Source organism: Sceloporus occidentalis, unplaced genomic scaffold (genome assembly GCF_023333645.1).
Source record: "Sceloporus occidentalis isolate IW3139 unplaced genomic scaffold, rSceOcc1.0.p SCAF_28, whole genome shotgun sequence".
NCBI lineage: Eukaryota > Metazoa > Chordata > Lepidosauria > Squamata > Phrynosomatidae > Sceloporus > Sceloporus occidentalis.
The window spans coordinates 4,618,724-4,636,391 of record NW_028317008.1 but is presented as its reverse complement, the minus strand read 5'-3'; the positions used below and the strand labels follow the sequence as shown (position 1 = coordinate 4,636,391).

Below are 17,668 nucleotides of genomic sequence, written 5' to 3'. Positions count from 1 at the left end.
CTGGAAGAAGAGCCAAGCCTAATGACCCAACATCAGTGACTAACCTCACGAATGCTCTTGTTTGGAAGCAAATCCAGTAGCAATGTCCCAATATCTAGTGGAAAGCCTTCTCAGAAAAGTGGCTACTGTTATAGCATATAAAGAATGGATCAACGTCCTATTGCCGTCATGAGTTTGGAATAAGATATTATATACATTTATAGTCTTAGCCATATATTTTATTGCTCCCCTGTTATAGATTGTCGCAGATTCAAGGAGAAGGGAGAGATCTTCAGGAAAGGCATGTTAGATGATTTGTGGGCTCAGTAAAGGGTTTGTAATTTATGTCTCATAGCAAAGGTTCTTTATACCTGAACAAGAAAACCCACAAAACACAAAATATCATCATAATTTGTCTCAACCACTTAAGCCTTTATAATGGCCATGTATTTTGATGTAATAAAGAATGAAAAGGTGAACATCTGTTCTCTGGATACAATTACAGACACTTAAGTACAATCTATTGATTTCTGGAAAACCAAGATCATCTATCCATGAATATTTTAGGATTTTACATATATTGTCACCACATCTCTAAACTATCTCACTTGGGTGAACCTTATTACTGTCAAAGTTGTACACAAGTAATATAACAATGCTGACTATAGAGTCTACAGGTCATTTCATCGCAGAGGTCAGATGAGAATTACATTCTCACCACTCATTGTTAATTATAGCATTAGCTACTATTGTTTAAGTGAATGTAGATAAAAGACATCCCGAAGAAGACTGGAAATAACAATATAGCAGTCGCAGACACATTTTAAAACACATTGTCACTTCAAAAAGAGTTATGTTATTTTAGAGAATCAACAGATACTTCCACATTCTATTTGCTAAACCTTAGGCTTTAGCTACTAAGAGCTAGAAAACAGACTGGAAGCAGCAAAAACCCGTTATAATATGGCAGAAAAAGCCAGTGGAAGTGACAGTCAAACCACTCAGAGGTCTATTCACAGGGTGAGTTGGCATAATTTATCTCCATGACCTCACTATACATTATGAAGCTCCAACCACAGTGAGCTTTTGCTGCAGGAAGCACTGGTATGGCCCTGTATAATGTATAGTTAAATGCAAATTTTGCCGTAGTCTATTCACGCAACGAAATATGCATTTTGCAGGGCCAACTCTGCCCTTCTCGCAGGATATATAAAAATTAAAAAAAATGTCCCTGGATATATTTGAGATTTGATCACCACACCCTGTCCATATACACACTATAGAGGGAGAGGATATATGGATACAGGGGTGACATCATTATTGGAGGTAGAGCCAAAAGTAGGTACCTATCGAGTTATATACAATACATGAACCGCACCATCAACACAATGCACAGGAAACACAAGGACAGAGCGCCAAAACACCCAAAATCAGAGCTTCCCAGAATAACACAAATATACTGTAATATATATATACACCGTATTTGCTCGATTATAAGACAAGGTTTTTTCAGAGCAAATGCTCTGAAAAATACCCCTCGTCTTATAATCAGACCTCAAATAGGTCTGACTATGAGACGACTAAGATCCAGATCCCCCGCAGCTGCAGGGGACCTGGATCCTCCTGTCTCCCCTCGCCCGCCCCACTTACTGGTACTTCTGGTGTGTAGCTGGGGCAGTGTGTAGATGTCTACGCGATATGGGGAGCATAAGGCATTTCTGGAGGCAGAGTGCTCTGTGAAATGCCTTTTAACCCCCTTAATGCCACTCTGCCTGCAGAAATGCCTTTTTAACCCTCTATGCGGTAGTCTTATATTCAGGCTTTTTCTTTTTTCCCTAAATTAATATTCAGATTTGGGGGGTCGTCTTATAATCGAGCAAATACGGTATATTACATGAATTATTTAAAAAGTAGCAGCGTTCAGAAACAAAGCATCCATGTCGAATGGGTATGGTGGTCTCACGACCCTGGCTCACCTTTTAATGAGGGCAATAAATACACTGCAGCTATATTAACATTATGAGAATGCATCCTTTATATGCAGCCATAGCTAAAGTAATTTATCAAACTTTGGTTTGAGTAGTACTGTTTCTATTATAGTCCCTGTACAGTTAAGACATATAGACAGACAGACAGAAAGACAGATAGATAGATACCCAAAAATGACTGGGAATCAGTAACAAAATAGTGATGATTACATTGTTATAATTTAAAATAATACCGAAAATATATATATATTATAAAATCACGAAAGTATAAACAAAAATACAGATAATTAAAAACATACATGCAGAAGGCATTTCACAAATGGTAACTCAATATCCTGTCCACGTTAGCTCTTGCATAGTATACACCACAAGCAGCTGTACAGGATCCAAAGTGCACAAACTCCCGTGGGAAACATAAAAATTTACGAGGCAACCAACTCGCTTTCCACTACTATGATCGCAATGCCCAGGAGCACTAAATTGACAGCTGTTCCGTCCAATCCACATGACGCAGTGGAGAAAAGCGACCAATCACAGCCTACGAGGAATACTATACGAAATCTCGGCGACTCTCCGACCCCCGACCCCAGAAAGATGCAAAAACGGAACGCGGTAAATACCGTTAACACATAAGTATAATATAAATATAAGTGACAAAGTCCGTTCAAGGAGGTTACTGCATATTGCCATTTTTGTGTCGGCTACCCTTGTGCACATTTGCTTTAATGGTGTTTACTCACCCGGCTGCAAGTCAGGCTAGGAACTCACTCTGCCTTACTCTTGGGCGCTGTGACGATTAGTAGAATACACCATCCCATTCATCCCGTGCTTTCCCTGCGAACTGCCAGAGCCACCCACCGCCTCCCTGTTTCGGACGAACCGCCTGCCCAGCCCTGTTCCTCTGCTCTGTATTCTGATTGGTCAATATTCTGTCCTTTGATTCGAATTGCCCAATCTGGAACCGCAGAGCTGACTTCTGTAGTGGCTCCAAGAGAGAGTAAGATACTATACTGCTGCTGTGTGTCACTACTCGCTTCATGATGAGCCTAGGGCTGCAATGAGAGGAGTTGTTGCTGGCGTGCCTCCTTATGTAACATATAGCGCTTATTTTCTTTTAAATACTGCAGGGGTGCATTTTTGTCACACGTACTGACATGTTATAAAACCGTTTAAAAGTTTGGAATATTGTTTTTCAATTTTTTAATGAAAAAAATTCTTTGAACACTGCAGGGGAATTGTATTTAATTCTGACGCTCATTTGAGCATCTATTATGTAGTAAAGAACCACTACATGTTTTGCGCCTCAAACTACTTACTAATTATAAATTAACTCTACAACGTGTGAGATATATCTAAAATAGTATTGACGCAAGAAAAGGCCACATTATAAGGGGAAGAACTCTTCTCTGGCCACAAATCTTCCTGTCATCCTTTATTTCCCTGGTGTCACTATTCTTACAGGAGGATTTTATTTATATATATATATATATATATATATATATATATATATATATATATATATACTGTGCAAGTAGCATATTTCAAAAACATTTTCTTAAATTCTGGTAACCCTTTCCCATGTCCTTTTGGGGCATCTTTGAAGCCAGACAATTTAATTTGCCCTCATAATGCTGGTATTTGAATTCTTTCCATGCATGCATTTTACCACCAGCCCTTGTTAAAATTTATTTGCAGTAGTGTTTTCTGTGTGTATTTATTTCACACACGGACGTCAGGTATGCATTTATAGTTCCTGGTATATGTCGTTGACAAGCAACACCCCAATATGTGTTAAGCAACATGTCCCGAGTACCGTGATACCTCTATGCATAGGTTTGTCAGGTTATTTGGAAGCTAAAAGACCACATTTGTGATGTGCACATTTTTTTTCATTTTGACATCTGGTCAGTCTGCACCCTTGTCCTATTTGGTACATTTTTGAACCCAGCCAATTCAAGTTACCCAATCAAACCATAGATTTTTTTTTTAAATTAGACACCCCAATGTTAAAATTCCCCACCAACAAAACTTAAACTAATGACTTCCAATTCACCTAAGCAACTTACTAGCTAAAAATACTAACATTAAAATTCCCTACTCAGTAGCCCTAACACTAAAATTCCCTTAGTAACTCTAACTGTAAAACAAAAATTCCCTGCTAAATAACCTTAACCATGTTTGTATTATTATTTATTGTTTGTCTAGCCTTCACAATTTGGCCCTTGTTAAAGTCGCTCAGATTCTTACACTTGCCCAACTTTGATGAAGAAGTGTTCATTTGCTGCCTAATATATCCCACCCACTGACAGGCGCCATAAGAAAATTATCAGTGTTATTCCATTCACCTGTCAGTGGTCGTAATGTTATGGCTGATTTTTTTATTTTTTTTTACATTTTGTTGGAACTGGGTGATTCCCCTGATGATGACAACAGTGGGGGTTTATTTTTAGATGTTACAACATTTTTGTAACTATTTTTATTATTTTTTTGTTTTACTAATCACATTATGATTAGTAAGCTGGGCTCCATTGACTCGCATGGTTGAATGCAGTACCTGTAGTGTTCTCGTTAGGGTCTGGAGGGAATAAAAGATAAAATCCAGAAGGAAAAGAATCCAGAAGGAAAAGAACTGTGTGGATCCCTTTACTGCCTGCAGTGGGTTCAGAAGGAAGGCATCCTTTCGTTTACACCCCAAGTAGGCACCCGGAGCTGTTTATATAGAGTCTGTTCACGGCTCTATCTCATGTGAGTCTACTCTATACCCTATTACAATCATTACTGCATTTATGGGTTACACGATGATCTCTCTGTGTCTCAATTTACAGGGCTAAAAGAGAGGTCTAAACCACATTTTATGCAAGTATATATACATATTTACTCTAAAGTTGTGTATTGGGGCATGTGCGCTTACACCTTTATGTTTATTGTTATTTGTATTAATATGGAGATGTCTCCTCTATTACAGCTATAACAGCCCCCTCTCTTCTGGCATGTTTTTTCACAATATATTGGAGTGTGTCTATGGGAATTTGTACCCATTCAGTCAAAAAATAGTGAAGCGTGATTAATTACTCAAGAGAACACATTTCCACTGCTCCAGAGTCCAGCGATGGTGTGTTTCACATCTCTACAGCTGACAATTGACATCGCACATAGTGTGCTTGTGCTGATGTTACTTTTATGTTGCTCATCTTTTTCAGGGATCTGGGGAGTATTCTGATTTATATTTGTTGTCCACAGGTGAAAGCTGTCAAGACCTGGGTGACGGGGGTGGGGGGAATGGAATTGGGCACACAGATCTCATGTTTGCTGCATCTAAGGTGACCATATCACTGTCTACTTGGCTGGATTTGTTTCCTGGTTGGAAAAACTGTTGGTGAGCCAGCAGCATGGGTTGGCAGTGGCATGGGAGGGGGCTAAGTAGTAGTGCTCTAAGCAAAAAACTTATGCAGAGAACACTAAAATTCACTCATACATGACATCACTTCTAACATGTAACACAATCTCAATTCCCAGCAGTGTTAGAGGAAACTAAGAAATGAAAGTGACGTTTGAGCCTTAAATGGAAATTATCCTGTACATATCGATGGCAAAAATCTGTCACTTAGTGGTTTTCAGTATGCAGTATGAGTAATGGCTTATTATGCATAGACTTTATTTTGCGGGCTCTGTACTAGTCATAGTAGTAGGCAAACACTAAAATGATGTGCTCGCTAAATCAAGAGTGTCATGGAGCGAGTATGAATGTGCCTGGATTGGGGAAAAGGTATTTCCAGGATCCGCATCGAACTGCTGTGTACAATAAAGGTAAAGGCTGATCCCCACAGGACATTATGGAAAGAGAAGGCATGTTTCTGATTTGTGACCCTTATTCCTAGAACAAAATGGAGAAAGTAGGCATCCTTCTCATTGGTCTCTGTTTTCCATTGAGCTAAACAGTGAAAGTAGGTGCTTCTTCCATTAGTAATCCTATGCCCTAGCCTAGACCATACATGTTGTTCCCCTTATTCAAGATTTGTCCGTTCTTAAATTGCTATTGTATTGCTTAACACAGTATTTCAGAGACAGATATACCAGCAGAACTTCACTGGGTCCCTGGAACAGGGATAGGTGGAGACAAAAAGCAGAGTTTAATCCTTTGCACCCTGGACACCAGCACAATGAGTTTGCAGAGAAGTTGAGTATTTCCTCATCAACTTTACAATGTATTATGAATGATCACATGGTCCCTGCATAGTGCATATGTAATATGGGGGATATATTCAAACATATCTCACTGAGTAGGCATGATGGAGGGCCAGCTTGGACATTGCAGAATTTTCTCCATTCATTTTTTCATAGGCACAAGAACATTCACTATACCTACAGTCTGTATAACACAATGTTGTACTTTTGATTTCTCGCATATTTTTTTTTTACCTCCCTTTATTTTGAAACAGTTCCCCAAGAGCAATGATATGTCTAAGGAGGACATTATTAGAGAATTCTGACTGTTATATGTTTAGGGCCATTAATTGTGTACATGTGGGTGTTTACATTAGTTAGCAACTGAAATTGCAATTTCTAGTAAAAAAGAGGAAAAACAGAGGCAGAATATTGAGTCAAGAGGTAGTCACAGAGTGAGCATCTGTGTTTCAGGATGTTGGACAGATTCCACGTTCTATGGCATGCAACTGGAGTTGCACAAGTCATGTAAAAAAATGAAGCAACAGCGGTGATATAACTGTATGCAGACATTGATATGCTGTCATGCAGACTTTGATGTAAAATAATTATTCTTATGTACAGTTACAGGGGTTTCATGCAGCCACAACCCAGCAATCATGTCACATCAAGGTAAACAGGTCTTATTCTGTGACTATATATATCTATATAGGATAATGTGTGTGTACATGTATGTATATGTGATTGGTATGTATGTGTGCATGTATATGCTGCCCCCAGAACACAGCTGTGGCCACTTTGGTAGACACCAAAAAAATCTGAGAGCCACTCATGGAGAATGCGACCTGATGCATACAAAAAATGGTAACAGGAAAATACCTACCTTCAAAGCACATCAACCTGCCTGTTGCGGCACTTTTGAAGAATGTTAAGAAATAGAGTAACTAGTCCAGTGTGCCATATCGGACATCGGGTACTGAGTACATTGTACAAAATATACTTTTACATTGCTATGTGAACCAGAATGTACAGTATTATATGGCGGGTGATAAATTATTAATTATCTTGAGTTTTCTCTCCAAAGCTACTACTGGGTCTTTTAAGCAATATGCCCATTGTTGTTGAGTCTTTTTATTGCTTACAAATAACAGCAAGCAAGAAAGATTTAATGTCCTTTGATAATTAGCATGATTTACCACTGATGCCACACTATACGCATTATCATACCGGGGAATTTTCTTAATGAGCTGACCCTGAGAGTCTTGAAATATTAAGCCTTTAATAGAGCATTGTGAAAGTTTTACGTTGTGAGTCACCTAATGTTTTACCCAGATAGCTCTAATACTGCATGTGAGAGATTGTTGTGATAATATATCAGCATGGGGACAACGCATGAAATTTAACGCTTAAATACAGTTGTGCTTAACCGCTTAACGACAAAGCCAGTACATGTATGGGCTGCTGTTAAACAGCTGGATCACTGCGTTTTCGCCATGATCGTCGGCTTTGCAGCATCCACGGAAACCTCACAAGTGAGAGAAGAAAGCAATCTCAGGTTGCTTTCTAAAGCAGTTTAACCTTAATGACGTACCAGTCACGTCAATTGTCCTCAATGGGATGCTTTTCCATCTTGTTCCTGGAGTACCACTTGTTGTGAAGTGGTTAAAGGTCTGTCTAGTTTGTGACCTTAATGTAAGTAAAATATTAGATATCGGGTCTACTATTTTATCTTTATCTGTCCTAGGATATGCTTTATTTATATGTTTCCATCAACTTCCAAGCAAAAGAGCAGAAAGTATACACATAATAAAGCAATTGTCTTAGATATGAATATAATTTATACTAATAAATTTCACATGCAAAAAAAACAGTTGGCGAGGATTTTTATAATGGCATTGCATGCCATTTATAATATTTAAAATATGTTGATTTTTAAATATAATTTACCTTTAGACTTGTTTTCAGAAGAAGGTTCTTAACAAACACAAACTGGGGATGGTTATCTCAGGCAGGGGACTTTTCTGGAAAAATGAACATCTGTTTTCCCTTTTAATATAGTTAAATTTCTGGATGTATTGTTGTTCTTAACAGGATTATAAAAAATGATGTATTTATAAAGTCAATGGATAAAAACTTAAGGATCTTTATGCAAATTATTAATGTCATTTGAAATTACATTTTTGGTTAATATAGGGAAAACTTTTATGTGTATCATAGCAGTGTATTATTTAAGTTTGTTCCTAAAAAGGCAATTAACTGTTCAGTACACATTTTTAGAAAAATTAAGTATTTACAAACAGTATGTACAACAAACATACTACACAAAGTAAAAATACATGAGACGGTATCCTCATAGCTAACAACATTTACAATATTTAATAGTTTCTGGGGATTAAAAACATTTAACAATGTAAATAAATGTTAAAGGTTAAATGATATGTTACATTTACATCTCTACATGTTTTCCTACAAATCATTATCAATTAACGAGAAAAAGAACATTGAATCATTAAGAAAAAGTTCAAACAGTACACTTACTTTACAAATTTACAATATGTGAAATTTCATTCATCACAATAAATATAGTTTCTTTCCTTAAATTTGCAATCTGCTAGAATGTCAAAGTGTATCTGATGTATCTGGCTCATTACTGCAAAACTGTTTCGGTTGTCACACTTGATAAGCCCAAAATATGTTGCAAGAACTGTAGTGTATATGGAAATTTATAAATTTTTGTAATTTACATAATATAGTGGCCATATCCATTTACATAGCAAATCACTAAGCAGGCAGCACATGAATTCAGGCCCTCGTTTACTTACCAAGTATTGCCACGGCTATTTATCATTATTCATTTGTACATCAGTCTAATTGTTTTGTGTCTTTAATCATCTGAGATTATAATTCTTTACATCTGAAGTCCCTGAGCAATGACTCTGTGTCAGGCTAAAACTTTACCTACATTTGTACCTTCCTCCCATATTCTTAAATGGAAATTTAAAAGTAATTCCACTGATGAACTACAGATTATGTACATAGATGTGTATTACTGAAAGGATTTACATTGTGTAAATATTCCCCCAAACTGGGTATTTGACACCCCTGTCTACTTATAATTATTCCAATGTATTACCAAAATCGTATTATTGCTTGAGTTTTCATACATTTGTTTTATTCACCATACTACATCACATATTTCACATTGACTGTTCTCTAATACATACATTTGTCTACCTTCTGTACCCTATAAACCCATACCCTGAGCTCCCATTTCATGGTCCATGGATCTGCTAACATATATTACATTGGGATAATATATACACGACTCTTTAACTGTATTAAACTATGTTTATTTTTTCATACATCTCTTCCTTCAAACTCAAAACAAAAAGTGATACATCAAATTTTGGTATTCAATTCCCCAACAGCTCAGGTTGTTAGTAGTTCCCAAGGTCACCATGATCAATTCCATCAGTAACTGATTAAATCCAAATACTGATTAAGGAGCTATTTTTGTACCTGTGACTATATCACGAAAACTACTTTTTCGTTTTCCTTGAGGGTCAGAGGTAGAAGTCAACACTACGAAAATCTGCCAATATGTTGGTTTAATAATTTAATTGGCTGGTAATTATCTACCAAGCATCACTGAAAATGCATTTTTTATGTGTGAATGATAAATGTATAGCCTTTTTGTGACAAATCCACTTAAGGCAATGCACCATAAACCCTGCATTTTTCTTGAGGGTAATAACTGGAGCAATTAAGCACTTACAACTTGTTAGCAAATAACCACCTTCTAATGCACCGTTCAGAATCAATGCTCATGACAGTAACCAAACCTTCACTGTAGTGAAGTGATAAGAATTAACCAGGAACATAAGAAAACATCTTAACATCAAGTTAATAGTACTACAAGCACAGTGAATGGTTTAAGGTAGGGGTACCGTATGTCCCGCCTTTAAGCAGGTGTGCTTCCAAAAACATCCACCATGCTGGACAGCTTTTGATACTTCCCTGCAGTATACATTTCCTAAACATCCCTAACAAAAACAAAACTGCCTCTTCCTATTTCAAAGTCTAACCGTCACCTACAAACATCATGGAAGATAGACTGTCTATAGTTAGCTTATCAGTTTTTAATGTAATGTACACAATTTGTAAGACGATAAGTTGTTTCAGTAGCACTAATTATATTCTGGTCACTCACATAAAGTACCTCCTATTTACTGTTTTACGCCTGCTGTGAAACACATTATAAAGAGTTAAAATATTGAAACAAGCAGCCAATCAGAAAGAGGGGCCAGGTGCAGAGACCAAGAAATATATCTGCAAATTATCTTAAGTACAGTTTAGTGACCACCAACAATTAACACATATTCAACTACTTTAATATGCATTATTTAACCTAAAAAAAAAAATGACAAAATTTAAGGTTACAATGATTTTGCTGTAATTGGTGTAAAAAAACTACTTTAGGTAACTAACTGAATACTCTGTTGACCTTCACATGCTTTTTCTAGCACACAAAAGCCCAACGTTTTAAATGGACTGGTGTATTTTTAAAACATACTTGAAAATAAATAATGTCGCTATATTTGGACAATACTTCACCATTCGCACTGTTACAATTGATTTTCAGTAGTGCACCATGGATATTTATACAATATATACATACTTGAAACTCAATTATCATGTTAGAGCTTTTTTTAACCCCTTAGGTACAGAGGGCATAATATTACATTCTGCAAAACTGACACTAAGTACCAAAGTTATATTTTGTCCCTACTAATTGCAGCCACGTTCAGGAGTAGTTGCAAGACTGGAGCCCCAGACAGACCAGCTGCGGCCAATAGGAACCATGTTAGTTAACATTGCCATTGGCGTGATCACTGCCTCTCTCTGTCTCACGTTCATTGCGAAATAAGACAGCTGGGGTGAATACAAAATACATTTTTTATTTTTTTTTCTAGTTGATTGATCACAGCTTCTCATTTTTTTAGCCGTAAAGAGTTTAGGTTTTTTTTTTACACTTAGAGTTGAGGGAGGGTTCATTCATAACATGACATACCAAGGTATACTGAATGGTTCTAAAATCTGGAAACATTTTGTCCATTAAAATAGCATCAAATTCTTCAGAAATACAGTGTAGACGTTGTAAATGACTATTGTAGCTGGAAACGGCTGTTTTTTAATGGAATCATCACTCCTGTGTTCCAATGGCAAGTTGTGTTAGCTAATCCAATTTTAAGTTTAAAAGGCTAACTGATCATTAGAAAATACTTTGGCAATTATGTTAGTACAGCTAGAAATTGTAAAATTCATCTGCATTGGCTATGTATATTTTTTTTAGGTAAAATCGTGACAATTTTATTGTTTCAAATTTTTTCCCATTTTAATGGAAAAACAATATATAATTTGTGTGTTAAAGCTAAATATTAGAGGGGAAATAATGCTTGAAAACTAGACAGTAGTAGAAGCATTATTAAACACTCATCGACAGACACCAGACAACCCAGAAGGCGTGTTTTTTCCCTCAGAAATATCATGGTGCTGCCACAACGAAAAGAGATTCTGGGTAGGCGCATGCAAATAAGGTCAACAATGATCACCTTTTGCCTCTATATCCACTTTATTCTGAGGGGAAAAAACAAGCCTTCTGGCTTGTCTGCCGTCTATAGATGAGTGTTTAATAATGCTTCTACTACCCCCTTAATTTTAAGTGGAAGGGTTTTCCATCACCTTTACCCACCATATCTTTTGTTATTGGCAATGGTTTGAAAGCTGTAACACTGTCTAACACCACTTTGTCCAGACATTACCTATTCATTATACAGGCTCAGGTTCATAATTCTGTCAGTTTTAAATGCCAAAGGCTTAAACAGAATATGGATCTTATTACATCCCTAACTGCCTCTTTTTTGAGTGTGCATTTGTCTATATCTCTGTAAATTTCAATAATGATGTAGTGTGATCAATTACTTAAAGTATTCCTTTCCGGTATATTAATAATACAAATTTAGACATTTCAATAAAAAAGTACATGTTTAAAATGACACCTAAAATGAAACGCTTTCTAAATTGTGGCTCCAATTTTTGACACAAAGCAAGCTATAATGATCAAACATCCCAGATTTCACAAAGGAGCGGGGTAAATTTGTGCTCATTGACTCTCCATGACATCAACATGTCAGTATGGTGGTGACTAAATGTCCTTAATTCAGTCAGCCGGCCAAGTAGCCGAGCAAAGTGCTGCGGATTGTTGGGATGATGTTGCTTACAAAGCTTCTCCAAAATGTTTAGGAAGGTTTCCTGAAGTTTCTCCACAGACTCTTTATCTTTGATGTATTGTCGATCTGTGTAGGTTTCATGGAGAATAAAAAAATACAAGATCAACATTGTTATACTTTTCTTGACAAATTAAAAGCCCTAGCATTAGAACACCCTCTAAGTATATTCAGACTATACATTTAAATCAATGTTAAATGGGCAGCTTGTAAGGATATATCACCATCATATCAGATACGATCATCTTCCCAGCAGAGGAGACAAAAATCCTTTTTAGTTGCTAATGCACCTTTCTTTTCCTGACCTCTCTTGTTTCTAATTTGCCCCACTAATGTCTCATTATCCTTCTATGCCTAGATCTCCATCACAGTTGAGAATTTGCGAATATACCAAACAGCCTTTGACTATAATACACTCTAATCTCTCGGTTACCCCTCACAGGCAGCTGTTTACCAAATCTTGCTGCCTTCACTTAAATATGTTCTTCTCACAACACATTTTTTAAATACTAATACATTTCCTTGTGATATCCCCTCTGCATTATTACAGCACTAACTGGCTTCCTTGTCTCATGCCTTTTACTCTTCAAATGTGCAAATGGGCCAAAAATGATTCAGACAAATGTTTTGCGGTTTTTTTGGCCCATTCAATTTCAGGAAATGTGTTGCCCGGTGCCCACATTCACTCTCACTCACTCTCTCTCTCACTGTCACTCAATCTCTCACACTCTCACGCTCTCTAAATAATGTCCTACTTTCTCTGCCAATTACTTTCGCTTCTGCTGACCACTTCCGTATCTTCATCTTCTCCATTTTCTTCCCTATTCTATCTTCAATTTTCAACCCTTAATCTTTTTCTTTGTCCTCATCTCAGGGGTCATAACCCAGCAACTTCTGCGGTGGTGTCCTCCCCGAGGACCTCACCGAAAGCGCCAACGTTGGGGCAGAGGACGTCACTGCAAGCACAGCCATATTGCCCTCAGTTCCTGTGAGGGCAAAATGACGGCATTTCCAGTGAACTTCCTCTCCGCCAATTGGAGGATCAGGGTGATGACGTCACCATAGCGCAGCAATTTTGGCGGAAATTGACGTGTTATGAATGCTGAGATAAAACCGAAAGAATATTAAGGATTGAAGATTGAAGAATAGAAAAGAAAGTAGTAGATGAAGAAGTTGCAGAAGAAGATGCGGAAGTGGTTGGCAGAAACAGAAGTGGTCGGCAGAGAAGGCAGGGAAACCTTTAGAGAGCGTGAGAGAGGGTGAACGAGAGTGAAGTGAATGTAGACCCACACATGTCGGACTAAAATTCTGACCTTTTTGTAGTAAATTTCCAATTCCTCCGATACATTATGTATAACTCTGTCTAATTGTCTTTTCCTATAAAGCCTTATCCGATACCCCTCCACTGGCTCCCTCTATCCTCAGAATTAAACTAAATCCCAATCCCACTGAGCACTTAACAGTGTCCCCCCCATATCTCTGCTCTTTCGCCAAATACTCTTTTAACGACCTACTACACTTTGACTAATACTTACGTATTGATTCCACTCATGTCTCCAGGATTTTTCCTGCTTTTTACCTAGTCTCTAGAATTCCTTCTAGCAGACTCTGCTCTACTTATTCTAATCCAAATATTCAGAGAAGCATACACTCCACCCTCCTGACAGCCACAATCAGAGTTCTGAAAATAAAACATCTGTTCTCTCTACCTTCAAGATCTGAGGAAGAATGTGTTTAACTCTCATTTTCAGATAGAATAGTTTTTCACTCAGCTATGTAGAGGAATACATTTTGATTCTTTACAGTAACAAACCTGGAGTTAGGATCACTATTGCTGATAGAAGAGCGTATTCTTCTTCTGCCATATTTAGCTCTCCAACACTTTTGTAAAAATTAAACAATGGATTAATGTAGTCATGCGAAATACCTAGAAAACAAAAGGGAATGATGTGAAAACTTTTCACTAATTCAGCTTCTTTAAATGACAATATAACAATTCAGATGCTCCTGGAGACCAAAGGGTAAGCTAATCTTAGACCTGTTGGCACTATTTTGATGACTTCTCGCTCTTAGGAAGTCTGAATAGAAAAATAGCTGAATACTAAAAAGAAACTAAACCAACAGCCTTCTGCAAAAAACACAAAATGAATGCCCTTTGTGTGAGTTCAGGATATCCTGAGAAAATGTATTCTAACTTAGCATGATTAGTAAAATCAAAAAGCAAAAAATTATAGGTATGGCCTACCTCCCAATATTTCCCTCAAACCATTAAATTACCAATAAACAGAGTTAAAATGTATTACATGAAAGTACCACACCGATATTATTTTACTAATCAGCAACTAATTGTCTATATTTGTCAGGACCCTGGTAAGCAGGTCGGGTAGGAGCCCAGTAGCAGGGGATACAAGGGGTTCTGTTTGCACCCCACGATGCATGACGGTATGTGATGTGGTGCGGACAGGCGAAATAACACACGGCACAACAGAATACGAGGAAAGGTACTGTATTGATGAAGGATATCACCAGCAAGAAAAGGCAGTAGTCCCTAGGCAGGAAGCCCACTGGCAGGGCTGACGGGTACGGAGGCTCACTGGGTGGGCTGACGGCAGGAAGCCCACTGGCAGGGCTGACTGGTACGGAGGCCCACTGGGTGGGCTGACGGCAGGAAGCCCACTGGCAGGGCTGACGGGTACGTCAGCCCACTGGGTGGGCTGACGGCAGGAAGCCCACTGGCAGGGCTGACTGGTACGGAGGCCCACTGGGTGGGCTGACGGCAGGAAGCCCACTGGCAGGGCTGACTGGTACGGAGGCCCACTGGATGGGCTGACGGCAGGAAGCCCACTGGCAGGGCTGACTGGTACGGAGGCCCACTGGGTGGGCTGACGGCAGGAAGCCCACTGGCAGGGCTGACGGGTACGCAGGCCCACTGGGTGGGCTGACTGGTACGGAGGCCCACTGGGTGGGCTGACTGGTACGGAGGCCCACTGGGTAGGCTGACAGCAGGTACAGGCAGGTAGCTCAGGAACTAGCAGGTAGCTCACGGTACAGGGCCAAAGCAGAGCGGTCCATGCACTTCAATGCAAAGGCCGTGACTACAGGGCAGGGCAGGTTAATAAAGACAGGTACCACCCCGGTGATCAGACCCAGCTGACCTGGTAATCTGATCCTGAGCACTGCAGAGAGAGGGAGAGGGTGGCCACTAGTGGTAGCAGCCGGACATAACGGCAAAAGTACTCATACATGGTCCGGGCTAGCAGGGTGGAATCCTGACAGATGCCCACCGCAAGGAGCAACCTCTGGGTGCTCGTAGGACTGTGTATGGCAGTAGTGTCACCGTCTGTGGCGGGACAACCTAGTTCTGGCACGTAGCGCTTCCTCAAACACATGCTGATCTTCACGGCTTATGACAGTTCCATTGGAAGCCACTACACGGTCTGGTGGCAGCGCCTCAGGTGTGCTGGCCTGGGTGTTCCGGTCCTTAGCCACTGGTGGCACAGATGCGAACGTCGCGGTAAGGACAGAAGTCGGACAAGGCAAGCATTCGCCAGGGGATAGGAATACCCCCTGTACACTGTATCCCTCTGAGTGGTGTTGACCAATACCGGGACTGGACTGGGTGGAGACAGGAATGGAGGAACGTCTACCAGCCGTTTGATCACGCAGATGTTGCTCATAAGCTTCCAGCTCCTTTCTGTGCACGATTGTCCCATTGGTTGCTAGGACATAACCAGGAGCCCCAAGGGAGTGTCTTGCGGTTTGGAGTCTCCCGTTCCTACTTCTGTGAGTGGTAGGAGTGGTGTTCCTGACCGCACAAACAGCCGGGGGGTTCATATCCATTGGTGTGTCTGATACCTCTGCCTGAGATGACATACTGTCCATATCAGACCACTCGGGGGCGTCAGACAAGGTCTGGAGGTCATCTGACATTACGATGGAGGGCGTAGGATTCTCAGGTGCTGAGGACTGGTTAACCCCTGCATTACCTGTTAGTGATCGCGACAGGGAATGCTCCTGCTTTGTGACATTGCTGGCGTCATATGCAGGTTCCTGGGCATGGGGTTTCTCGATGTGGGTAGCAGACGGTTTGGCTGGTTTTAATGGACAATATGAAATCCTATGACCAGTCTCTCCACAATAATAGCATAGGTTATCTACTTGCCTTCTTTGTTTTTCCTCTTTGGTGAGTGGCTCACGCTTGTAGCTCTTCTTAGGAGCCTTCTTGCTTTTGGTCTCTGTCTTGGTCTTGGTATCACCATGGTCGGGTTTTAAAACAGTCCGTACGGTTATACATATCTGGAGAAGACATTCCGCCAGCAATTCCAGTACTGCCGGTATCCCCGCGGACTCCTTGTATTGGCCTTTGCATTCTGTCAGGACCCTGGTAAGCAGGTCGGGTAGGAGCCCAGTAGCAGGGGATACAAGGGGTTCTGTTTGCACCCCACGATGCATGACGGTATGTGATGTGGTGCGGACAGGCGAAATAACACACGGCACAACAGAATACGAGGAAAGGTACTGTATTGATGAAGGATATCACCAGCAAGAAAAGGCAGTAGTCCCTAGGCAGGAAGCCCACTGGCAGGGCTGACGGGTACGGAGGCCCACTGGGTGGGCTGACGGCAGGAAGCCCACTGGCAGGGCTGACTGGTACGGAGGCCCACTGGGTGGGCTGACGGCAGGAAACCCACTGGCAGGGCTGACGGGTACGGAGGCCCACTGGGTGGGCTGACTGGTACGGAGGCCCACTGGGTGGGCTGACGGCAGGAAGCCCACTGGCAGGGCTGACTGGTACGGAGGCCCACTGGATGGGCTGACGGCAGGAAGCCCACTGGCAGGGCTGACTGGTACGGAGGCCCACTGGGTGGGCTGACGGCAGGAAGCCCACTGGCAGGGCTGACTGGTACAGAGGCCCACTGGGTGGGCTGACGGCAGGAAGCCCACTGGCAGGGCTGACTGGTACGGAGGCCCACTGGGTGGGCTGACGGCAGGAAGCCCACTGGCAGGGCTGACGGGTACGCAGGCCCACTGGGTGGGCTGACGGCAGGAAGCCCACTGGCAGGGCTGACGGGTACGCAGGCCCACTGGGTGGGCTGACTGGTACGGAGGCCCACTGGGTAGGCTGACAGCAGGTACAGGCAGGTAGCTCAGGAACTAGCAGGTAGCTCACGGTACAGGCAGGTAGCTCACGGTACAGGCAGGTAGCTCACGGTACAGGGCCAAAGCAGAGCGGTCCATGCACTTCAATGC

General features: G+C 40.7%; 1 protein-coding gene across 1 annotated transcript in view; it reads right to left on the bottom strand.

Annotated features, from left to right (window-relative positions):
• Nucleotides 1–12,251: 12,251 nt before the first annotated feature.
• LOC149299702 (bile acid receptor-like) overlaps nt 12,252–17,668 on the bottom strand; it is a 32,783-nt gene continuing 27,366 nt past the window's right edge. The window contains exons 8-9 of the mRNA XM_089486013.1: nt 14,232–14,345; nt 12,252–12,487 (exon numbers count right to left, since the gene is read on the bottom strand). Of these exons, the coding sequence (XP_089342139.1) occupies nt 12,252–12,487; nt 14,232–14,345 (350 nt within the window). The remainder of the gene's footprint in view (nt 12,488–14,231; nt 14,346–17,668) is intronic.